This window comes from Monodelphis domestica, chromosome 6, assembly GCF_027887165.1.
Source record: "Monodelphis domestica isolate mMonDom1 chromosome 6, mMonDom1.pri, whole genome shotgun sequence".
Lineage (NCBI taxonomy): Eukaryota > Metazoa > Chordata > Mammalia > Didelphimorphia > Didelphidae > Monodelphis > Monodelphis domestica.
Window position 1 is genome coordinate 79,028,411 of NC_077232.1, and position 26,633 is coordinate 79,055,043.

At 39.5% G+C, this 26,633-nt stretch overlaps 1 protein-coding gene across 9 annotated transcripts in view; it reads right to left on the reverse strand.

Annotated features, from left to right (window-relative positions):
- Positions 1–1,787: 1,787 nt before the first annotated feature.
- The window catches only part of LETM1 (leucine zipper and EF-hand containing transmembrane protein 1), an 80,970-nt gene continuing 56,124 nt past the window's right edge, over positions 1,788–26,633 (reverse strand). For 5 of the 9 annotated variants that reach the window (XM_056802301.1, XM_007496857.2, XM_007496854.3 and 2 more), the window contains 7 exons: positions 24,052–24,183; positions 23,225–23,413; positions 19,297–19,440; positions 14,728–14,862; positions 12,337–12,527; positions 9,840–9,996; positions 1,788–6,568 (listed from right to left, as the gene is read on the reverse strand). In XM_056802301.1, coding sequence (XP_056658279.1) covers positions 6,419–6,568; positions 9,840–9,996; positions 12,337–12,527; positions 14,728–14,862; positions 19,297–19,440; positions 23,225–23,413; positions 24,052–24,183 — 1,098 coding nt within the window. In that variant the 3' untranslated portion in view covers positions 1,788–6,418. The remainder of the gene's footprint in view (positions 6,569–9,839; positions 9,997–12,336; positions 12,528–14,727; positions 14,863–19,296; positions 19,441–23,224; positions 23,414–24,051; positions 24,184–26,633) is intronic. The other 4 variants (XM_056802302.1, XM_056802303.1, XM_056802306.1 and 1 more) reach the window with 1 other exon arrangement.

Below are 26,633 nucleotides of genomic sequence, written 5' to 3' on the forward strand. Positions count from 1 at the left end.
CTTAGGGTAGCCCCACTTGTCTTTCAGGTCTCTCAGTGTGCACTTTCAGAAAGTAGACCAATTAGCATATTCTGTGTAACTTCGCAGATTTTTCCAGCTGGATCCCAGTCCACATTTTCAATCTCCCTCTTGTCTCCTGTACTATTATTCCCCACTCACTGAATGTATTGCCTCAGGCCACATGGAAGCTCTCTAGGCTGATGTGCTCTCCATAAGATCCTCACTGGTCTTTTCTCCCCTTTCCTCCCCACAAGTTGAGATGTGTCTCTCCTGTTTTCCACTGTTTGGAGGTGCTGTATTTCCTATTTTTGTGTTTGGAGGGTTTGAGTGAGCTAAGCATCTCTTACTCCACTATTTTAGTTCCCAACAAGCAACTCTCTCGGAGGAAGGTTCTTAAAGGAAACAGCATTAGAGTTAGGCTGCAAAAGGATGGGGGAGATATTCAACAAATGTTATTATTTTTGTACAATTTATGGAGGCTTTTGCCTTCATATCACAGTCCCTTCCCTCTCACTTATTAAGAACGGCCCCTCCTTGCTGAGACAAAGGAAAACTATTATGGAGAATATGTCAGTGACAGCATGTCTGAGAGCTTGCATGATGCTTGGAAACAGCCTAACCTTCTCCTGCTTCACACCCATGAGGGAAGGCAAATGCTTCACTGTTCTCTTCTCTAATGGTTTTTCCAGTATTCCGTTCTGCTTTCCTTTTCAGGATCTTCCCATTTACATTGTTAGGGCCATGGTATAAGCCCACTTCACTCTGCCCAGCTTATACAAATCTTCCTTCAAATATCTATTAAACCCCTACTGTGCCACGTGGGACCCTGGACAAACCACTTCTCTTAGATTCCTCATCTGAGCCTCCCAATGACTAGAATCTCTGCCTCAAAGTTACTTTGTATTGATTCTGAATATTCTTACTTATGTATATCACCTCCCCCAATAAACTGTTCAGATCCTCAAGGTTGGGGATGGTTTCCATTTTCCATCCTTGGCGCCTCCCAGGACCTGGCACATAGCTGGTGCTTAATAATTCACAGTGTAACAGCTCCCTTATTTGTCTCTGATTTGTCTCTGAAATGAGGCTTCACTGTTCAAGCCCAACAATAAATGAAGTGCTGAATGTATAGAAAACACTGTTCGACACTGAGGCCACAAAGATCTAGGTGGATAAATACAAAAAGAAATCTAGCAGGAATGTTTGCTCTAAGTAAAGGACAAAAGGCCACATAAGAGCAGAGAAGGACACTCCGGTCAATTGGTACGAGAAAAAGCTGGACAGCAGGTTGAAGACAAAGTGTCTGAATGCCCGAGTCAGAGTTTACACTCTGTTCCGTTTCCCAAAGTTAAATCCATCCTCAAGGACAAAGATAATGTGCCACAGGCTGTGAAGGCAAGTCACCCAGGGGAGTCACAGATATGTTGCACTTAATATTTCAACATCCTTGGAATAAACATACATCCTTCTGAGGGATCTCCTTTGAAGACGATCATTCCATCATGTTAGTCACAGTCAAAACCAATTACCCAGCTGCTCTGGTCAACTGGAAAATCTGCACCAAATTCATAAAAATTTAGGGTGGGTAGGAAACGCGAATAATGGGGAACAGAGGCAAGCAGGCATGGTAAGCACCACGCAGGATGACAGAGATATTAAGTTTTTTGAAACTAATACTCTACAGCTTTGGTATTGAGGTTCTACCAAAGGAGACACGACTGACCATCAGCTTTGTCTTTCTGCTATCAAATAAAAAAGGGAGGAGAAAAAAACACATAATAAAAAAGTAATTGACATCCCTTTATTATATATCTTTTCCTTACATCAAATTTAATGTGTCCAGAAAACATGAGCGTGTTTCTTCTGAAAGTCATACAAAGAAACTGAACTATTGATATTTCTTTAAAATACACAGTAAAAATGTATGACATTGAATCATTTAAATTAGATGGTTTACATTATCAGTGCATTTCTATCAGTAAGATAATGGTGGATCCAAAGGTCTCTGAACTCAGAAGTAAATTAGATTTAAGAGAGGGAGGAATCTCCAAAGTCCAGGGCTCTGGTTACTTTGATTTTAGTCATGCTTGTGAGAAATAAGTCACTCGTACATACTAAACTAAAATGGTTGTCTCACTGACAAAAGCCAAGAAATTCAATTTGATAAACACTTACTGAGCGCCTATTGTATGCAGAGTACTGTGCTAGGCACTGGAAATGTATTTAAGGCTGTAAGTCTGTCCTTAATTCAATTAACTCATAGAGAGCAAAAAAACAAAAAAAATTCTCAAACTTCAAGGCCATTTTACTTAATTGTTTCTGTACTTAAATGACAACTGATTTCCATTTCGAAATACACACACACACACACACACACACACACACACACACCAGCTGTGAACCATGAAGGCAGACATATTGATATAGATCCTTTTACTGGATTAAAGTGAAGAAGCCTTTCACTTGGAGTTGCTATCTAGCCTGACAACTTTCATATCTCAAAAGCAGCATCTGAAGCTGGACTGTCCAAAATGGCACTTGGAACCACGCCAATTTAAAAAATTCCTATAAACATATATTAGGTTGGGCATTTAGGGAAAAGGAAAGGTGAGATGGGACATCTGCTTAAAAACTAACTAGAGCTCTTCTTCAAAGATTGAGTTCCGCTATGGGCAAGCCTGAAGAGCCTGTAGGAACTCCTGAAAACACAGTAGATGCTGACAGTGAAAATGCACGCCATGGTTATTACTTTGTAACACTTATAAAAACCCAACTTTCCTATTGTAACTCTCTCCTTTATGACCTCATCCCCAAAACCTCATATTCTCGGATCCACCATATCTCCGAATCGTGCCTGATCATTTATTTAAGCAGCAATAAATAAGATTAAGTATAGTTCCCTCCCTCCCTCCCCCAACACACACACACACACACACAACTCACACAGAGACAAAATAAAAATAACCAACAGAACTGGTGTCAAACCATGACAAATTTACTAAAACTGAAATTTGTATACACATAAAAAACCTCAAGATCTTAACTTTGGAAAAAAAGATGCATTGCTATTGCACTCACAGCAGGCTAAAGGCCCGTCTAATCAGTGCCGGTTCCCTGCCCATCTGTCGGCCTCTCCCATGACGAGGGAGGAGAGTCACAAACTGGAGTCCAACAGCCAGGGCACATGCAACGAAGGAGCAACGCTGACAGCGCCAGGGCAGAGATGGAGAACCCAAAGGCTCGGGCTCCACTGATGCTCTAACAAAGGGACACACAGTTGCAGACAAGAAGCCAAGAGTCAGATTATAAAATCCTAGGAGACGACAACAGAAGGGGGAGGGGGGGAAGGGAGGGGAAGGAGGAGGAGGAGGAGGAGGAGGAGGAGGAGGAGGAGGAGGAGGAGGAGGAAAGGGCAATGAGGGCTGGGAGCTAGCACAAAGCGGAGCCCTGGCTCTCTCCTAACAGGCTGGGGGCCTCCCTCCGTTCTGGGCTTTCTATTTCTTCACCTGTAAAATGAGGAGCTCTGGTAGACAACTGCTAATGTGTCCTTAGGGGTTTCTCACAGGAACCTAGTCTGCTCTGCTTCCCTACCGTGTTCCTCTTGGTCAAAGGAGGGTCTTTTTAGGTTTTCAGAGTCGGGGTGCAAAGACGACGACTAGCAAAAAGTGTGAAATGACATACCTCTCAGAGAGAGCAATCTTCCCAATCAGATCACCAGGCTCATCTCTCTTAGTTCTGCCGCCTTTTCTTAAGTCACCTGAATCCCAAGCCCCAGCCCCAGGAAGCTCTTGTTTGGCTCGCCGCTTCTCCAAGCACAAAGGCCCAATGGAGGATCAGTCAGGATTCCTTATCCTGATATGTGTAATCTATCAAGCCAACATCTGTGGATCTCACTCACTTGTGAACTGTGTCCCATTCGAGGAACTAGCTCTCACAAATGAAAACTCCAAGATGAAAATGATGATATGTTTGGCAATCATAAGGTAGTCCAGTCTTTTACCACTAAAAATCAGATTTAAATAACTACTCTAAAATGTTTCATAAATATTCAACGGTGTCACTTCAGATAGGAAAAAGGAAAACTTTGAATGCAATGACTCACTTCCCAATGTGTCCCTTCTAAAACATACAATCCTGTTACAGCTTTTAAGCTGCCATGTAACCACTAAGTAAAACAGTGAAAGCAACTTCTAACACATTCTCCCAGTTCTTCTCCCTTCACTGTCTCGATTCAGTTCTATGAGTTATTTTATTCCTATATTTTTATATTCCTATATTTAGATGACATATGAAAGGCACCCCTTCGAGTTAAAATTTTTGCCCAAAATACACACCACCCAAATACCATAATTATGGGCCAATTGAGAATTTGGCACAGCTATTATTATTATTAAATAAAAGATGCTTTAGGGGGTGGTATAAATATGGAAAAAATAGTTGGTTTTCTACCTTATATTTTAACACACAAAAAAAAAAACCCCACTGTTCTACAGTTTTGTTTTAATACAGATTTTTACAACTACTTTTGCTTTCAGCACTGGACGGCAAGTTTATATGAACTATAGCCAAATCAAACAACCAGACTACCTAACTTTATCAAGGCAGCTATAACTCGCCCTTACCAACAGCAGTTTGAAAATGCCCAGTTTCAAAATACAGTACAAGTATTTCAAAGAACAATCTATAATCTTTTATAACTGCTGAATACACAAAATTTACAAATAGTTATAGCTTCAGTCATTCTCAAGATATCTAACATGTCACTATTTGTGATAAATGATTCAAAAAATAATTTTTAAAAAACCCTCAACAAAAGAAAAAAACACCCAGTGGCAAGAAACTAAGTACCTGACTTTGCTGCTATAGTATACATTATCAAAGAAAATACTATGGTCCATCATGTAAGTGGTGATCATCAAATCTCTATACCACTGGCACCTCTAATAATTCATTTTAAATATTTAAATCTTATCCAGGAAATAATCTATTTGAATTTGAGTTTAAAAATGGAAATACTAATCCAAGGGGAGTGCTTAGATTTTTTTCCATAGCATAAGTATTATTGATATAGGGAATGCTTAGTGGATGGTAACTGATAAAGTATGAATCGGGGGTTTAAAAATAATAAAAGGATAACCCCAAATCCATGTAAAGTATTGTACAACTAAAAGTGCACTAAAACATGTCCTGGGCTATTAAGATAAAACTTGAAAATGAGGACAAGTAAGAAAACCTATTTGTTCAAAAACCCAAAAAGCAATTATTTACTCAAATATTATATATTTTAGAGAAAAGTGATTTGGTACAGTAAATCCAGATGCTAACACTTAATCTACTTCATTAGATTTTTTTCAAAGGGTAATGGACGCAAGCTACTTTTAAAACAGGTACGCAAGACTAGGATGTGTGGGAGAAAAGATCAGCCAGTTAATCCCTAGGAAGAAAACCACTCCTCGTTCCCCGAAAAGAAATTATTCCCTGACACACAATGTGCAAGTATAAAAAAACTTTTTAAGTGGCCAGATATCATTATTATCCATACATTAATTAAGGGAGAAAATAAAACAATTTTCTGAATAGTTACAGTTTTAAGTCTGTGGAAATGTATACTGATAGATTTTATTTACATCTTATTTCTGGGGTATACATGTTATTGAAATCTTCTTTTTAAAAAATCAAGTTTTCATTCAAATAAACATGACAATATCCCTAGAAATGCACCAGCCCAACTTAAAGGCTGCGAGGGCAACCCGAACAGAATAACAAGGGGGAGAGGGGATTGCTCATGTCAATCAGCTTCAAAAATAGATGCAAACCTTAAAGCTGGCCCAATGAAGAATTGCCACAGCGGCCCCCTAGCTGAAGGGAGAGAGCTTGAATCAATTTAGCTTTGCTTTCAAGCACATAAAAGATCACCAGGGGAAACAAGGAGTGATTCTAACTTATCTGTATCATTTTAGATCCAAGGGGAGAAAGAAAATCACCTGAAATTTTTTGCCAAAATAGGGAAGAGGGGCGGACCCTTGCCCGCCTTCCCCACTTTGGGCACAATCATCATCACGGGGCAGTTCGCGGTCTGTCATGTCAGGAGTGCCCGCGGCTCCTCGCTGCGCTCGCTGCTCTCGGGACGGGCCACCGGCACGGTGACCCCACAGGGACGGGGGTCAAGCATGATTCACAGGCAGAGAAGGGGGGAGGGGGTCCAGAGTGCTCTCATCTTCATGGAATGATAGAAAATCACTTATTTGATCATGGAAGCGTCTGCTTTATTCCAGAAAAATAGCTGTTTTGCCAGTGGCATCGCCATAAGCAAAGTCGTCGTTCCTGGCCACCGCCGGAGGCTCCAGGAGGCATCCCCAAGCGCTGGCTCGAGGCGGCCTCTCCACCAAGCCGCATCAGCGGCAGCCCGGCCCGAGGCTCACATCTTCACTTCCACGGCCTCTTTCTCGGCCTTCTCTTTGGCCTTCTCCTTCTCTTCCACCTTCTCCTCCTTATGCAGCAAGGCCACGATCTCCGAGACCTGACCCGTGGAGATGTCGATGTCTTCTTTGTCAATCAGTTCAATGACCTGCAGGAACCCAAACAGAACATGGCAGTCAAGCAATGAGCCCCTTCCAATGGCCACACCACTGCCTGTTCCCAAACTCACTCAAGTGTGGAAACAAGCAGCTTTTGGAGTCGGGGGCCCTGTGTTCGAGTCCTGACTGTTACTTACTCCACTTTTCCATCTAGAAAAGGAGGGACTGCGCCACATGACTTCTGAAGGAGCTTCCCCCTAGGAGCCTGTCGGCTTTTAAGCGATGGCAGAATTATTCTAAACCCGTGGCAGGACCACCAAGGTGACGCTTCTCTTAGCCGTCCCAGCCCACGGCCCTCGACCTCCCCAGCCAGAGCTCCTCCCACAGAGCTCCATCCACACACGAGGACAGACCAGGCGAGACCAACAAAGCAAGCGTAAGGAAGAGGGAACAAGAGCAGGGAGGGGAAGCGGGCTGAGCCTTCCTGCCGTGGGGATCTTCCCTACGAAGGCCGCGAGGCACTGTCCAGGCTGAGATGACCAAGCGGCCCGCGGCTCCGGCCACAGCGAGGCTTCGCGAGCCCGGGCCCCAGAACCACAGGATCTCGTCTGCCATCCTGGCTCTGCGCTGACGGGCTCCCTAACCTCGGCCAAGTCACTTACCTCTCCATCTTAGATTCTTCCTCTACCACCAAGTGTTCGGCCAGGCTTATAAGGCAATGTTACAAGGATGGAATAGGGATGGGTGGGCTGGGCTTAGTGCTTATAATGGGGCAGACTGATAGGCTGTTTCCTGGTAAAAAGAACTAAACACACATCCTCTCACTTGGTCCTCACAACAAACATCCTGTATTATCATGTCCATCTGCCAGATGAGAAAACTGAGGCTCAGAGTGGTAAAGTGACTTGCCAAAAGTCACAGGAGTACGAAGGGGATTCCAGTCTGCAGGACGGGCTTTAGAAGGCCATATGCTGCTCCTTCCCTGTGTCTGGAACATCAAGCTTGCCCCTGCTCATATCGAGGTGAATTCTGACTCCGTGTTTAAAGTTCAGCTCATTTTCCCTTTAGATCCCACAAAGCATCTTATTTTGCACTCTCTAATCTGATCCCAGAATACTGTCTAATACTGTTTTCTCTCTCTCACCTGGAGCACAGCTCATTCCAAGAGGCACCGATCACCTGTTATCTAAGCTTTTTGTCCCCCTTTCCACACCAGACTGTAGTGCAGCTTTGTACACAGCAGGTACTTAGTAAATATTTACTCAACTTAAAGTCCTGGCCCACAGATTTCTATCGATTCAATCTGTCCACAGGAAGAGTTTCCATGTGTATATGTGTTAAGTACTTAAATCATTTTTCAAAAGCTTCTACAAACTTCCAGTACAGAAAGTTCTTATGCTTCCCTGGAATAAAAGAACGGCTGAGCATCTTGCCATATACCTACGATTTCATTTTCAAACTTCACTTGTATTATTACCCCGATTCTTTTTTTCCCCTCATCTAGTTAGTTCTCAGTGGGAGAAAATATTTAGAGAAGCACAAAAACACTTAAGTAGTGACCCTACTGCTAAATAAACTTCATTAAAATTTTGGATTGGCCCACAAAAAAAGAGCTCCTCCCTTACAAAGCAGGGATGTGCCTAGCTAAGATGACTGATGCAGAGGCAGAAGGGTGCGTTGTGGGAGGCCACCAGCCCAACACTCCTATCACAAAAAGAAAACAGAGGCCCAGGAAGTGAACGGATGCCTTTTCATTCACTCACTGGCACTTTAATATTATCATAGGGTTAGAATAGATCATTTGGTCAGACAAGTGGTGGCTGAAATCTAATTCACGAGTTCAGTTCCATTTCGTGGTCATAATGTTCATCCTATGGGGGAAGCCTGAGGAGCAAAAAGAATCCCGAATTTGGAATCACGAGACCCAAGTCAAAGCCCAGCTTGACCACTGCCCACCTGGATAACCCCTGGCAAGACAATTCACTTCTGAGTCCGTTTGCTTATTTCTAAAATGAGGTGGACTGGAATACATTATCTCTAAGGCTCTTTCCAGCTCTCAGTCTAAAGTGTAGACAAATGTAGAGTTCACATTTGTAAGCATTTGCAAACAGAAAGACTCTACTTGATTCAAGCAGAGACCTCCAGGCATTGTGTTTATTTATCCTCATCTTTGCCCTTTGTTGTGACTTCCAATATATGAGCAAACTGCTCCCACACGAGGCAGCTCTCTATGATGGGGATTCTGCTCCTAGTCTATACTCTCTCAATTCCCATGATTCCAAAATTCCCTGACACAAGCTGCACACTTTAAACTATCTGCATAGGGGGCAGCTGGGTAGCTCAGTGGATTGAGAGCCAGATCCAGAGACAGGAGGACCTGGATTCAAATCTGACCTCAGACATTTCCTAGCTGTGTGACCCTGGGCAAGTCACTTGACCTCCATTGCCTAGCCCTTACCATTCTTCTGCCTTCGAATATTCAAGTATTCATTCTAAGATGCAAGGTAATGGTTTAAATAAAATAACTATTTGCACAGATAACTATCAAAAATGGCAGGGTAAAGAAAGATCCTATTCCACCCAATGAAGAGGAACCCACTGAGCTGAGAGCACCCAAGAAGGTACTGACATTGCTAAGCCACAAACATACAACTGAGAAAGAGTACTAAACGAGAAAGACACTCAAGGCTCTTTAAAAGCACTGGTGACCTATAGGATTGTCATTAAATCTCTCTTAACTACCTGAAAAACAAGAAATATGTTAAGTAAATGAACAATATCAAACAACTGGACATACATTTCACATAATGTGCTACTATTCTGTTTGATTTTTAAAGCTAGGGAAAGAAGGGATAGGCAGGCAAATATTCAGGTGTTGAAAGAAATAATGAGAAAAAAATGTAAAGTATTAACCCTTTCTAGGATCTCATCAACAGAATGCGCACAAAAAGCAATAAGGCACACATTAACATGTAATCAAGGACAAAAAAACTAGGAACAAAAATCTGTTCCCCCATTTTCCAAATGAAAACTGGGCAATGAAACCTTTTAAAGTATGTTTGAGTGGCTAGTCTTGCTGGTTTTAACTACGGTCTAGGATGTGGGCCTGAGCCACACAGAAATAGTGCAAACTCTAAGGGTGGCTCCATTATCCCATCGATGGGAGTGAGGACAGAGCGTATCCCACCATACACACTCTGCAGAAGCAAAGATGAAACTCTGGCCAGCAAAAGAGGAAGCAATTGCTTTTCTTTCAACCCTGGGAAAATCCGACATGGCTCGGCCTCTTTTTGTCCCCAGGATACCTCACTTGTTGCTTACCTTGGCAACATCATCTATGTTAATCTTGCCGTCCTTGTTGTCATCCAGGGCAATAGCTAACTTCACCAATTTGCTCTCAGGAATTTGTTCAAGTTGTTTCATCACATTTATAAGCTCACCGATGGTGATGACATTTTCCCTAAAGGGGAAACCCAATCTGTATATGGCAAACAGTTACTTTAAACAGAAGAACTAGAAAGAGAAATGCTAGGAATAGAAGCAGCATGTCATCATCCCCTACCACAGACTGCAGACCTCATGAGTGATCCCTGAGAACTCAAATAGCTCTGCTGGTGTTTCCTGATTCCAAAGTCCCATCCAATAATATTAACATTCCCACCCTTGCTACATGGTCTCTTGGTCCCAACATTTTCTCCGCTTAAGAGGTTTGGGAAATGAAAATGTTAAGGGAATAGAAGTGACAGGAACTATCTACATGTTATAACTTCTAAGGGAGGAAATTAGGGTCATTTTTCCTTCCTAAAACATTCACGTGTATGAATATGAATGACCACCCTGACCAGAAATGTGCTACGCTGAAAAAAGAACAAATGTTTGAGAATTATGGAAAATTGTGTTCAAAGGGGGCTTGTTTAGGGGTCATCTATCCCAACCCTTCTGCCTGATACAACAGGCTTTTAGAACATCTATATATAACATCTGAATTAGTTACAGTTTCTACTGTGTCCATTTTCAGATCCAATAAATTTCCTTCAACAGACTGGACAATGTCTGAACTTTCTCTTCAAAACTGAATCCCAAAGGATCCACATAAGATGAACTCCATACAGTATCAGTCTCTCCCTACAGCAATATACATCTCTGGAGTTCATTTCTGGAATCCCTGAACAAGCAAAATCCTAAACATTTAAGAAATCACTGGATAATTGAGTCTTTCTATTAGCATCTTCAGTGAGTTTGAATCCATGAATTTACCTTGTACTTCCCTGATTCTTTTTCACTCCTTTGACTCCAGACCTGGCCCCTATTCCTTCTTATTTCTGAATCTACCTGACTCCAAGTCCCACCACATCTCCCAGCTCTCCTTTACCTCAAATTCACCATCTAGCCTGCCCAAGTCTCCTTTTGCTCTCTCCCATAACCTTAAATCTCTATCCTGCCTTTTTCAATTTCTTCTCCAAAAATAAGGAACAAAGACCAGATATAAAAATTGGAACTTTAAAAAAAAATTGGCCAAGTACAAGCTCTGGAGCATTTTTTGTTTTTTTTTTCCTCAGAGGTAAAGTAAGTACTACACTGAAATACAGCACCCAGTCAGAAGACTAGGAATCTGATCAGGTATTTTCTTTATCCATTAGTATACTAAAGTTTCATTAAAACACAGTTCATAGGATTCCTGCCCCAGGGCCACTTGAAGAGGACCTAGGAAAAGCCAAGTCTAAAAGAAACGTTGACTTTCAGAAGAGCAAAGTGATTATAACAACTGAATAAATAGCCACACTCTATCATACAGAGAGTGTAGCCAGTGAGAGCTGAAAGGTATTCTAGCTTATATATGACTGATAGAACCACAGACTTTGTTTACGTGGAACTCTGTGAAGAATATGCAAGGTCAAGGACAGATGGGTGGCTCAGCAGATAGAGCCAGGCCTAGAGATGAGAGGTCCTGAGTCCAAATCTGGTCTCAAGACACTTCCTAGCTGTGTGACCCTGGACAAGTCACTTAACCCCCTTGCCTAGACCTTACCGCTCTTCTGCCTTGGAACCAATACATAGTATTGATTCTAAGATGGAAGATAAGAGTTTAAAAAAAAAAAGGTATGCAAGGTTCTAATGTCTATACTGTTTTAATAATTCATTACTGAGATAAGCTGTGAGATATTTTCTATTCAGAGTTATTTGAACAAAGGTCTAGAACAAACTTAAAATTAATGAGAAAAAAGAATTTCAACATAAATACCAAATCAGGTGAAGTGGTATCTCATCCATCAAATCCTTGCTCCTCCCCTTGATCTTGTGTCATCTTTCTCATTATATCAAAACTTCCTTACAAACTCATTACACGGAAAAAACAAAAAGCATTTTTACAGTATTTGATTAGATTCTAGATGATATAGAATTTGTTCCTTGAGTTCTTATTTTTGGTCACTGTGAATATGTTTCTATATTAGCATTTTTATGTGATAAGACAGAGATAATTAATGTCTAGTCACCAAGTTCTGTATCTAAGCAATATTTACAGTTCCAGGAAAAGTTCAGGGCCTAGATAAATAGTGGATCTTCCTCCTCTACATTTACTGATTTGCAGTTATGTCACTAAAGTCAAGAATTATAATAAATTGTCTCAAGATTAAAACTACATAGGGGAGAGGAGGTACTTGGAACAATTTATTTTAAAAAGAAATTACCAAAGTATAAGATTGCTAAAGTAAATAAATAATTTTAAAAATTTCTCCCTAATATCTAAAAATCACACTATTGTAAAAAGGCATATCACCATAAAAAATTAAATCCAAATTAGTTTATCACTACTTACCCAGTAGTATAGACATTACTGTCTATTTTTCCTGCTGTTTGCTTTTGATCCGTCTCTAATTCATTAAGTATTTTTCCTATCTGTCCAATCATCTGGTTCACCCTTTTGGACAATCTCTTGCTTGCTTTAGATTCTTCTACACTCTGTTCTTGGCCAGTCTTGGAAAGTTCCTTTTTGATCTCTTGCAAATCCTGATGAAGATTTTAAAAGGAAACAGCAAATCTTCATGAGATATGTTTACAGTTAAAATACAGCTTAACCTCAAAGGAAAATAATGAAATTCAAGAAAACTAGCACTGAAAAGATATAAAATGATAGGGTGTGTACTTAAAGAGTTTCCACTGGTTCTCCATCAAATAGATTGCACACTCTCATTATACACACATTCTCTCTCTGTATTTGTGTGTGTGTGTGTGTGAGAGTGTGTGTGTGTGTGTGTGTGAGTGTGTGTGTGTGTGTGTGTCTATCTGTCTGTCTGTCTATCTGTCTCTCTCAGAAATTCTATTCAGTGGCAAGGACTTATTTTGGACATCTATTTATTGTTAACATCTAAGTCATTCTTCCTCCCCAAAGCCAAATTTTAGGAGCATGAGTGACTGCCTGGATTCAAGCTCATTAATCCAAACAGTAAAATGGATCATATTCAAAAACAAAAAATTTAGACTTGCTCTGTACCAAACCAACCCTATAATTTTTTATAATCTTTATTAAAAAAAAACTAATATTAGCAGATCTGAGACATCTTCCCCCACTGTAGTCCAATACAAAATATGAGGTCAAACTTCAATTCTTTTGCATGACATAAAAACAAACATCTCTTCTTAAAGTAACAACAAAAATATTTATCTGCCTTCTTCCTGTATTTAGGAAATGAAGTTCACTCTTATTATATACTAAAAAAATGAATGTCCTTTACTTCTGTTCTGTGTTTGTGGCCTGTTAGTCATATTCTGTAGTAACTTAGCAATTAAACAACACAACAGAATATGTACAACTGATAATTTAAGTTTCATTTCATGTTAAAAGATGATGCCAGAATGTCAGTAGAAATAAATTATTAAAGTTGATTTGTTATTTCATCTTCTATGAAAATATTAATTTGGTTTATGAAATATAATGTAGAGATTTTTATTGTATATATTTAAGAATAACTAGAACCATAATTTTCCTTTGATCTCAATCTTAATTCCAGGAATAAACATAAACCAATTTAATAGAAAAGTTGCTCTCATTGTCACTCCTAAAGACAGCTCTTGAAAATCTATCTTCATTTTCTCTATAAAATACTTCCATTTCCTCCACTCATTTAGGCAGAGAAGAAATGACTCTATGTATCTTCTTTCCTATGCTAGTTGATTAATCAGAGCAAAGATGGAGAGATTTAGTAAGAATGACAGCTCAGAGCTGAAGAGAGGCCAGTAAAAATCATTCCCACACTATAGACTATCTCGTAATTTGCAAACAATGGAACCATTGCAACAAATGGAAACTGACTGTAAGAAGGGAGTCACTCCCCTTCTCCTCTCTGCCAGGATCACAGGCTGCCTAAGCTGTCAATCTGCAATTGGCAGGCAGAGATAGTTTTAGCTCCTCCAACCAGTGCCAAAGGGCTAAGAGTCCAGTTCTCCATCTCTTCCTCTCCTATGCCAAAGTGAACCTAACCTCTATCTGTCCGTTGTGGGAGCAATCAAAAATTCTGTCACCCAGAAAGGCATTAAGAGCCAGCCAGCAGCACCCCCATCTTTCCTGGGGCTTAAGCTTCTTTTTTTTCCAGTCACTACTACAGGAGCCCAGGATTGCTGAGCCATCCCTCATTTCTATTGCAGTTTTAAGTTTTAGGAAGAGTTTTCCTTTGCAACAAAGCTGTGAGGGCAGGAAACCAAGCATCTGTGTCCCCATTTTACAGATGAGAAAATAGACTAAGAAAGGGGAAGTGAGTTATCCAGGATGAGAGATCCTGAGTGTATAATATGCTAGGCCTAAAATCAAATAAGTCAATGACTCCTGAAGGACGACCCTGGTAGGCATATCCTTTGAGTGTCAGAGTAAACATAAAAAAACATTGTCTATAATGAGAATAAATACACCAGGAAGAGAGGTATGTTCTGTAAGGCACTAACAATAGCCCAAGTCAGCAGTTCTCAACCTCTCAATTTGTAGCAATGAGAATACAGAATGCATATCAGGTATTTACATTCCGAATCATAACTAGCAAAATTACAGTTTTGAAGTAGCCACCAAAATAGTTTTTTGGTTTGGGGTCACTGCAACATGAGGAACTGTATTGTGGGGTCACAGCATTAGAAAGGTTGAGAACCACTGGCCCAAGTGGAAAACACTTGTAGCTAAGATTCCTATTCTCCCCATCCTCTTTCCTCTGGTGCCTGGTACCTCTTTATATTCTTCAACATTAACTTTCAGCAACTTGAGCTCCTCCTTCTCTTTGGTTAAGGATTTCTTCTGTTCCATCAGTTTAGTGCAAGCATCACTAAGCAGGTCAATTTCTTCCTTGGTTATTTCTTCTCCCTGAGCAAAAAGAAGAGCCCCAAATAATAAAAAAGAACATTTGAACTTTGTTCCTAGATAATTTCACAGACTCCTAACTTTTTAAGTAGTATATGTTCTTATTATATATATATGTGTGTATACATTGGGCTTTTAGAACATCTATATGTAACATCTGAATTAGTTACCACTTTCTACTATCTCTAAAATACTAAGAAAGGGGAAACTGTTTTTAAATTGGTGTAGAGGAAACAGTTATTTCATGAGGCTTGAAAGTTTCAACTAAAAGTAGCAATAAAATACAGGAGCAAAGTCTCCTGGTGTTTAACATACAGCCTATAAAAATGCTGTTCACAGTGCTGCAATTTATAGATTGATATATTATTATTATTATTTATTTTTATTATATATTATGTATTATATATTATATAGATAATTATATAAGCAAATATAGAATTATTATATAAGTAAATAATGGAGAAACCAAGTCCTTGAAGCCCCACCACACACTGTACTTAAGTACATAGCATTTAAAAGTTCAGCTATTAAGCAAAATCAAATGTTTCTATCAAAATGTATCCAAACCTTAATAAATTAGGAGTTAAAGATACAGTAAAATGTTTCCCAAACAGCTGAAGGACATTAGTTTAACTTTTTCTTTTTTAATGAAAATCTTTCAAGTCTTCCTCAATCTCTCACTTCTTAAAGCTACTACATTAAACTTGACTCAGTTAGACCTGAGTTCAAATCCAGCCTCAAACGCTTACTAGCTGTGTCTCTGAGCAAGTCATTTACACAGTGTTTGTCTTAGTCTCCTCATCTGGAAAATGGGGGCAATAATAGCACCTATATCGCAAGATTGTTGTGATGATCAAATGAGATCATAATTGTAAAGTGCTTAGCCCACTGCTTGGCACACAGCAGCCAATATATACATTTAAGTTGTCTACTGCTACTGGTACCGCCACTGCCACCAGGACTGCCATTATCACCACCATTAGCATTACTATCACCATTACCACTATTACTAGAACGATTCCTATGAGGTGGGTTCTGACACTGAGTCCAGTCATCTCCATCTCTACATGAAGGAAGGTGTGCTAGAAGGCAGGATGACTCAACAGCAAAGCTGGGCTGTGCAGCCAGATCCCCTGGCTCCAAACCCAGCTGTCACTCCACTGGTCCCTCCTGCCTTCCGGTTATCTGCTGTTAGGGATGCTGATGCCACACCCAGTGAGTGCCCTACAGGGGAAGCTGTCCTAGCTGGGGCCGCTTCCAGTCTTCATGAATGGTGGAGGCGGGGCAAACGTGGCCAGAGTAGCCCTCTTTGGAATGGCTATTACTCCCACCCTGTGCCCCAAACAGTGTTCTCCCCTCCCAAGGGCTACCAAGGAGCGTTTGACTCCCAAGCGGAAGAACTGTTCTGTCTCATCGCACTGGTGTGGAACTACTCCCCTATCAGTTACTTCAGATGCTGGGCCTGGGTTTGGAGGCAGCGAGACCCGAGTCGTGATCTGAGAGCTGATCCAACCATTCTGGAGAGCAATTTGGAACTATGCCCAAAGGGCTAAAACACAGTGCCTGCCCTTTGATCCAGGCATGCCACCAGTCTGTACCCCAGAGAGATCATAAAAACGGGGAAAGGACCTACGTGTACAGTATTTATGGCAGCTCTTTGTGTGGTGGCAAAGAAGTGGAAATGGAGGGGATGCCCATCAACTGGGGAATGGCTGAACAAGTTGTGGTCCATGTTGCTAATGGAATACGATTGTGCTATAAGAAGTGATAAGCAAGATGATTTCAGAAAAAGCTGGAAGATCTGCAAGAACTGATGCAAAGCAAAATAAGCGCAATTGATAGAACACTGTACACAGTCACAGCAATATTGAAAGATGATTGTCTGTAAACATTTCGCAACTCAGCAATATAATGATCTGGTTCAATCCTGAAAGACAGTGAATGCTCTCCACCTCCAAAGAACTGTTGGAGGCATCTTTCACATCAGTGTATTTATGGTTTTATTTTGGGGTTTTGGTTATGTATGACTTTGCTCTTGGACAGCTGGGCAGCTCAGTGGATTGAGAGCCAGGCCTAGAGATGGGAGGTCCTGGGTTCAAATCTTGCCTCGGACACTTACCAGCTGTATGACCCTAAGCAAGTCACTTAACCCTCATTACCTATTCCTTACCACTCTTCTACCTTGGAACCAATACACAGTACTGATTCTAAGACAGAAGGCAAGGGTTTAAAAAAAATGATCAGAATGGAAGTATGTCTTATAACGATAATTTTTTTTAAGACTGGAGTTCCAATTCAACCTCAAACATTAGCCAAGAGATGAAAGTCACTAAATCTCACTCAGTTTCCTTATCTGTAAAATAGGAATGATAATAATGATAATGGAAGCTCCCTGGAGGCAGACTTTTTTATCTTTTTATTTGTAGTCCTAACACTAGGCAAGTGTCTGACACTCTTCTTCCTAAAATAGTTAGGCATCTGCCTAGCAAGAAGATAATGCACGTTCCATTTCACATGCATAGATAGCATGGAATATCATCAAAGGCTTTGCTGAAAAGAATCACTTATTAACAGTGGGGTTCCTCTCATCTTTCAATTCTGTAACTAAACTTTTCACAAAAAGGGAAATAAAGTCAATGTTATTCTTAATGAACACAAATTAATTGTATATAGTGATTGGCACATGCTGTTTAAAAATCCCCTCTAGAATGCTCCTAAGGATTCAGATCAAACTGATGAGCTTGCAATGTGGACAACCCACTTTTTTTTTTCTACAAGGAAATTAATTGTTCATCTCCAGCTCTCTCTTGCGTTCCCCATTCTACACAATTTCCCTAAGATTATGAGACATATCTTCAAGTTTATTCAGCAGCCCAGGATCAAATTCAAACATTAATTGTTAGCCACAAGAGGTCCAAGTACAAATATAAAACAGAACCTCTCACTAAAGGAATTATAGCATGTATAACATAAGGCAATCAATCAACCAACTGAGGCAAGAAGCCAGGCAACTGAGATCAGAGAAAGCTTTGCCAAAAATGGGTTCTGGCAGAAGAGGAAGGCGAGTGTGCAGAATGCATGGAGTCTTTGAGAAGGAAAGATAAGTTAAAGGAGAAAGTTTCATTTGTTTGGTCATAACAAAGGCTGGGTTGGGAGTCATGTCAAATAAGGCCAGAAAAGTCTGCAGGGCCAGGCTGAAGAGTTCCAAATTTTCTCCTAAAGGAAATTGAGTAGGCTTACTTGGTAAAACTGGTGCTTTCTTCCTCCCTCTAAGTTGTCCCAAGCTGGGTCTGTTTCTGTACACTAAGTGTTCTACATTTTCCCTTAGAAAACTGCTTTCCATGCTGAAGAAGAGGCAATTTTAAAAAGCACAGAGTACTGCTTTAAACCTGGCAGCTGTCAATCCTGCCCCCCAAAATAAGGAACCTGTTTCTCTCTTCTGTTTTGCATCTTTCATTTTTTTGGATTCCATTTTGTGTCTTTACACTTTCTGCAACACTCAAGTCATCTTGGGCTTTATTTAGCCTTCCTCACACTAGTTTTATAGGTTCTGGATACTTTTTTTTGTATTTGTTCTTATTTATAAACCTAGTCTTCCAGCTTAGATGTTTTAAAATAATCCTAATGGCTTTATTTACATACAGGGTTGACAAGTACATTTAAATCTTCTTGAGTGGAATTTTGTTGGAGTGGGGATGGGGTTTGCAAGGGTATAAGACAACTATACATTTCCAATGGGGACACTGACACTCTAGAAAAAGAGATATTGAGTGTAAAGGTTTTCCGAAGTTATATTCTTTCTTCTCACTGCCACAAACAACCCTTCATTTTCTTTCTACCTTCCTCTAGCTTCCTTGCATTTTAAATTTCTTCATCTCATGTTAAGACACAGACATAAATGTGGACAAAATGGTGTAAATTTTTATGAATTAAAATTTAAGGTATTTATCATCAAGCCTGCTTTATTTTGCCTTTATAAAGTAGGAAAAAACATCCAGAGAAAGAATTGTGAGAGAAGAAATGTAGAAGGAAAACATAGGATCGATCACATGGTTCAATAGGGATATGATTAGGGTTTTGGTGTTAAAAGTTCACTCTATTGCAAATATGAGTAATAAGGAAATGGGTTTTGAACAATGATACATGTATAACCCAGTGGAATTGCTTGTCAGTTCTAGGAGAGGGGAGAGAAGAGGGGTGGAAAAAATCATGAATCATGTAACCATAGAAAAATATTCTAAATAAATAAATAAATTTTTAAAAAATAAAAATAAAGTAGGAAAAAACATTAATTTATTTTGTTTTCTCAGACATATTCTGTTTATCTATAGAGTCAAACAAAACTTTTCAAATCCTGAATGTACCAAGAGGGCTTCATTGATCCTGCTATACTGAAACCTTGAAAACCCAGTCTAGTTTCTTAGGTCAATTAGTTACCTTCAGGCCTTCCAAGACAGGGGCAGTGTCAATAAGTGTCTCTGAGGGCAATGGCGCCTTGGTAGACTCCAGCAGTGTATCTCCATGTGCAGGGACTGTTCTTGCCTGCTGAGGTTCCAGATCCACACCCAACTCAGCTTCTTTCTGAATTGAGGCCACACACAATTAAAAAATAATTCCACAATAACAGGCAGTATATTTCCAGTTATAGCCCATGAAAGTTATCATCTACAGATTATATTATTAAGAGTCCCTCCTCTCCCCCTTGAATGAACATGATTTAAATATTTGGATTTGCAAAACATGAATTAGAGATTGATTCTTTAATTTACAAAAGAACCCCTGGGGGCACTTGGTGACTCAGTAAATAGAGCCAGGCCTAGAGATACAAGGTCCTGGTTCAGATCTAGCCTCACACAGCTAAGTGATACCCTGGGCAAGTCATTTAACCCCAATTGCCTAGCCCGCTCTGCTCTTCTGCCTTGGAATCAATACACAGTATTGATTGTGAGACAGATGATAAGAGCTTTAAAGCAAAAACAGATCTGAAAGTTAGGTAGGAAGATTACAAACTCGGTTTTGGAAATGCTGGATTTGAGATGATACAGGGATCTTGTACAATTAAAAATCTGTTACCCTAAAATAAAAGAACTACATTTCCTGGGAGCCCACTGACTTCCTGTCATTATGTACTTCCTATAGACAAGAGGATATAATGTGAGGACAGGGAGAGTCCCGCCTCTTCTTGGACTGCTTGCAGCCAGCAGTGATGGTGGTGAGTAGGGATTTTTAAAATGGCTAACCAGCCATGGGCATGTGGTTTTTAAGTTGTATCCTCTTTATTCCTTGATTTCTAATAATCTTCAATAAACCTCTGTAAAATATAATACTTTTATTATTAGAGATTAAATTTTTAAATTTTACAATCTCCAGGTGAGGTGATCATGGAAAGTTGGGAATCTAAGACTGGATCTCTCGATATCAGAACTAGAGATCTAAACCAAAGAGTCATCTATGTAAAGTAGAAGGAAAATTATGAGAATGCATGAAATTACTATGAGAAAATATTTAGAGAGAAAAGATGAACATTGAGGACAGACATTCAGGGAAATAACCACATTAAGAGGTGAGAAGTAGAAGAAGAGACTGAAGAGAGTTCTCAGAGGAAGTAGTTAAAAATCTAAGAAGAATCTAAAAAATATGATGTCTCAGAAGCTAAAAAAAAGAAGAAAGTTATCTAGAAGGCAAGGTGGTCCACCAATGACAAATGTTGCTGAAAGCCTAAGAAAAAAAGGCTAGTGGATTTGGTTATCTTTTCAAAGAGAGCTCCAAGAGAATAGTAGAAACACAAGTCAAATTGTAAGAAGTTGAAGAGAAGTTATTGAAACAGAGGAGTTAGACATGTAAGAGATTTTTTCAGAAGTTAGGCAGTAAGAGGTAGTAAAGATAGAATAGTAGCGGTCTGAGACAGAAAGGTCAAGGAATTCTAGATTGGAAACATCTGCATGGTAAGATGGAAGGTGCTAGACACTACAGCTCCACCAAAGGAATAAGGAATGGAATTAAGGGCCCAGGGATATTTGTTTAATAATGGAAGAATGCTTCTTTCTGACTGCAGGGAAGGAAAAGAAAACAGATGATGGTGTTGAGATTTGAAGAATGAAAAGGGGAACTGAGGATGTTACTATCAGGTGATTTCCATCTTCTCAGCAAAGTTAAAAGGTTTGACCAGAGTCAATAAATTATGACCACAAGCCTGTCACTGAACAGCACATGAACAAAAGAATAGTATTTACACTTAAAATAAAGCTCTATTGAAACAGTTGCTTTCCTTTTGTCTATAGATGCTTTTGTGCTACAAAGGCAGAACTCAGTAGTTAGGACAGAGGCCATATGTGATGCCCTCATCACTTCACCCCTATACTCAGTGCACACACATCACAGTGATGCAGCTCTAAGTCGACAGTGTTTACAGGGCCACAGCCCTGTGACATTTTAATTTTTTTATTACTCGTACAAAACTATCATGTCAAAACAAGAAAATGAGAAAGGATAATAAAAGTTTTACTATGATTTTTTGACTTAGGACTAAGACTGAAATTTTTTTGAATAAAAAACTGCCTTCAACTACTAATACTGAACACTGAATTAGCTTGGAAATTAGCTTTTGCAGCAGACAATGTTTTTTAATTAATTCAATCTAAAATAACAAGGCAAATAGACATATAAACCAGATTAAATGCTTGCCAGCTCTAGGAGAAGGGAAAAAAGGAGAGAGAAAATTTGGATTATTTCAGAAATAATTTCAGAAAACCCATGTGGAAATTTGTTATTAAAATTGCTTTAATTGTTTAAATAATAAAATAAGGCAAAACAGTGCTTATATGTGAAACTTATACTGTAATCAAGTTAATTAAAAGGCAGCTAACACTGTTTGAATCACAAGTAATGTCAGACTACTTTATACACTTCTTATGCTGTCAAAAACCAAAACAAAATGAGCTCCATTCTCAAACAAATCTACATCAGATTTATTTTCTGAGCTCAAACTACAGTTCCAGCAGTGTCCTTTGGACTTTGATGCAAGTGTAAAAATAATTTTGATATTTCAAAATCCATTTAACCTTGCAATTGAGGAGTTTCCACCTAACCTTCAAATGAAAATGAGTAATCTGTAATGTAATAACATGCTAAAAGGTAAACAACAAAAGAACCTAAGAGAATTCTACAAATGCCTTCCAGGCTATGAATATGTTCAATTAAAATCATATGTTCATGAACTAATATCAGTATTTAGCAGTACTTATCTTTGTGAAGATTTCCAAAGATGAAATATCTAAAACCTCATTACAGATCAGCATTAAAAGATAAACATTTACAATCAATTTTGATGATAGGGAATACTAACTTTGAAACCCAATTACACAAAATGTTATCCCCTCAAAAAGAATTCTATTCTTCTCATTAGCAAACTTCTATTATGATAAAATTATATTCAATTAGTATTATTATATTTTTAATTCCTCAATAAAAAGTTGAGGGACATTTTGTTTTCTCTCTTGTCAAACAAATATCTATCCATTATCCTTGATTTTGTTTCTTAGTCCATAAAGCTTAAAATATTTACTATCTGACCCTTGTATGCCAACTACTGGGACTAGTGAGAAGTGGGCTAACGCTGGATTCAGGAATGAGAAAAAGGTATAGTAGAGCTGCTCTGGGAAATGAGAGAACAGTAAAAGATCTGTTAAATTACTATATTGCTATATAAATTACTACATAGACACAGGACTAAATTAAGGTTATGCACTGCCAATTTGTAGTGGAGAATATGCAAAAGATGACAAAGTTCTAGTTCCTAAAATTCTCTAGTGATGCTCAGCAGCTCCTAATTAGAAATGGAGGAATCAGATGATAAGAACAATGTAGGGATGAGGATTAGGGGATGGAAACAATTGAAGGTAGAGAGGTTGAAGTAGTCTAGTGGGGGGGGGTAGAGCCAATGAATCATTAAAATCTGTGGGATCAGATGGAGACAAATGAAGCTAGAGTAAAGACAATGAAAAAAAGAGCAAAGAATGGTAAAAGGGTCTAATGGTCATAATGAGGGACAAAAATTCAGATAAAGTAAAAACAAAGTACCTTTGAAAACAATTTTTGGGAGAGACCTGAGAGGTTGAAAAGGAAGATAATAGAACTTTTAAATGTTGTTGAAATTTTATTTTCAGTTTGCCCCAAAATGCCATTATCTCTATTCATATTATCCAAATACATATGAATCATTATCTTTCAAAGGAATCACTAGATTAAGTAAATGGAAACATGTCAAGGACCTTAATGTCAGATTTAAACCCAATTCCATCTCTAAACCAGGCTTTCTATCTATCCACTGAGCCTCTACCATTGTATATGCAAATACAAAAAGCACCTTTACAGCTGTTTCCACCTGGACAACTTCTTTGGCCTTCTCAGCAGCTTCAGTCAACCTTTCTTGCTCTTTCTTCTCTTTAATTTCTTGTCTAATGGCAGCTTCTTCCATTAGAGTAGCTTCCAGCTTTGCTTTATTGTCCACTTTATCACCTTCAACCTCAGCAGCTTTGACTTGAACTTCTTTGGCCTGTAAAAGGAATAACATAAGAAATCAATTTTCCCTCAAAACACCATATGCCAATTTTTAAACAATCCTACATTTTCTTCCTTCCTGCGGCTATGCAAAGAAAATGTCAAAGTCTAAAACTGGAAATTTTCTAAAGAGTCAAAAACATACAAGGCAATATCCTAGAGGATCTGATTTTATGTCAGGTCCTTCTGTATTTACAGACTGCATGGGGGAAGATTCTTTAAGAGTATTTGGCAATGTTGCCCAATTTGTATAAGAATCAACAAGGAAAAATTATATTCTGTATCTGATTCTTATTAACAAGGAGATGGCTCTTCCCTGCTAGTACCACCCATTTAACACATTCTACCTAGAAACATTATTAACCATTTCCTTCTAGGAGGTCTGGACCAGGGCTTGGTTCAGACTTTATTGCTTCCTTTGGGCTAGTGGCCTTCCCAGAATCAAAGTTCTGCTACTGCTACTGCCAATGGCAGGGGGCTGGTGAGAAACAAGCCTTTATTTGTACTGGGGTGGCTATTTATTATCATAATGATGCAATGATTTATGGAAATTTATAGATTCAGGGAAAAAAGACTAAGATTAAAATATATTCTCTATCAAAAGAAAAGCTGCATTAGGGATGTCGTACTTACCACACTCTCGGGAAGGGTCTGTAAAGTGGTTTTCAGCTGATCCTCTGGTGACAGAGTATCAGGAAGATACATAGCTCTGGATAAAAGAAGTAACGAAGTAGGGATCTCTTGGTTCAGATGTAGGTCTAACCACTGCAATTCAAAATTTTAGATTTTTGGAAATATGTTTTGTTTTGAATTTACTCCCAATGATAATTCACATTCACAGTATGGTGTGGTTCTATCAGATTCAAGATCAGACGGAATAACTCTCATTTTCACCTTAGATACTACTTTAAATTGGCAGTGTGGCATACTGGACAGGGTGCTGGATTCTGGAATAAAGGAATCTGGGTTTCAAATCCATTAACTACTATCTAATAAGGCAAATCACTTAAATCTCTCTAGGCGAGTGTTGGTGACCCTATGGCATGTGTGCAGGTGAGGGCTGCTCCCCTCCCCCTCTCCATGTGTGCCTGAGAACATTACTCACATCACCGCCCCTCTGCTCAGCAGCCCAATGGGAGTGCTTCCTCCCTCCCCTGTCTGGGATAAAGGGGCTCACATGCAGTGTGAGGGTACAGTCTGGGCACTTGAAAGGTTCACCATCACTGCTCTAGGTCATTTTTCCTCGTCTATAAAATGAGGGAGTTTGGACTATATAATCTCTAAGGGCCCTTCCATCTCTAAACGCATCAAACACTTGAGGAGGGTAACAACGGCCTCCTGCCACAGACGTCCTTCAACAGAAAGTTTTAGGGCAGGTTCAAGTTCTCTCTCCTTCTGCTATCCTTATCACTCTTTTCTAAACAAAATTATAACTTATCAATCAGTCCAAAAATAGACATGATATTCTGAATGAAATCTGACCAGTATAGGAACAGGAACCACTTTCCTTGAAAAGGGAAGATTCCCCAGACTTTTAGAGGCTATTAAACATTTCTCTGAAGCCCTGAAAGTTTATTAGAACAGGTCAAAAAAGGAAGGCTGTGACAATAAAGAGCCTGAACTGGAGTGGGTTCAGGATTTCTGCTCCTCGGCTGAGAGCTGCCAATGAGAGGCATGTAGCCCAAAGGGCAGCAGCCTGGAACTCAGAAGCCCCATGAGAGGCGAGAGGGAAAGAGCATTAGATTTGAAATCAAAAAGCCCGAGTCCAGGTCCTATATTTGCCTTTGTTTTTACATTATTACTACTAAAATGGTATTGCCTGATACAACTACTCCTCAGTGTCTGGCTTGCAGTCATCCAGAAGAGGCAGAGTGGCTCACAGGGGACAGGACAGCCTGGAAGTCAAGACATCCACCTCTTACACACATTGGCCATACTGTGGCACACTGATGCCCTAAGCAACTCTCTCTGACTGCAGTTATACAGAGCAGGGGCAGATCTGTACTGACAGATGGTGTTTACCCATCAGGGAACTCCCTATACTGATGAGATCATGGGACTAGGCAAAAATAATATATCCAGATGAGTAGATTCTTAATGGTACATAAAGTTGCGATAGATGAAGTCACGAAAAATGGGAATACCAAATTAAAGGCATACATAAAAAGAATAAAAACTATGGAGGAGAGATCATGATATTGAAAGCACAGAGGAACCAATTTTCAAGATCTCAGAGATGGTAGTTTGAGGAGATAGAATGATCTAGGGAAGATTTTTTATTAAATTTTATTTTATTATCCCCCAATTACATATAAAAACAGTTTTCAGGGGGCAGCTGGGTGGCTCAGTGGATGGAGAGCCAGGCCCAGAAACGGGAGGTCCTGGGTTCAAATCTGACCTCAGATACTTCCTAGCTGTGTGACCCTGGACAAATCATTTAACCCCCATTGCATAGCCCTTACCACTCTCCTGTCTTGAAACCAATGCACAGTATTGATTCTAAGACAGAAGGTAAGGGTTTTTTGGTGGTTGTTGTTTTTTGTTTGTTTATTAAAAAAGATGAAGGAGCTTTGGGAATGTCTGAAAGCAGTAGAAAAGGAACATACAAGAAAAGACACGATGTAATGACTGAGGAATCAATCTGATAGAGAAGATGGAAAATGATGAGAAACTACACATGTAGATAGGCTAGTTTAAGCAAGGAGAAGGGCCATCTCATCAGCAAAGCAAAGCCTGGGATAAAAGGAGAAAGAATCAGGGTGGGATGTCAATGGATTCTGAGATGAAGAGACAGAGAAAAGGGGAAGGAGGTCAAAGCACACAACCTCCATTTCTCAATAAAGTATGAGGCAAAGTCCTTAGAGGGGAGAGGAAGAAACTGAGTTTTGCCTGGGACAGTAATAGCAGACTAGGTTGAATTTTGAAATATGCTGCTGCACTTTAAATCCATCAATATTCTGGTGGGGATGCTATAAATAATGAAATCCTATCATCTCCATATAAGAATATAAATTATAGGTCGTGCAAAAGGCAAAGGAGAGACATGGGGTGGAAGAAAGCTAGCTACACAATATTGTGAACAATAGTTGGCATGCAAAAAATGGCATAAGAAATCCTAAACATATGAGTGGAAAAATTAAGTCACGTAATGAAAAACTATCCATGGCACATGACAAGTCTTCTGCACAGCAGGCAGATAGTCTGGGAAAGAGATG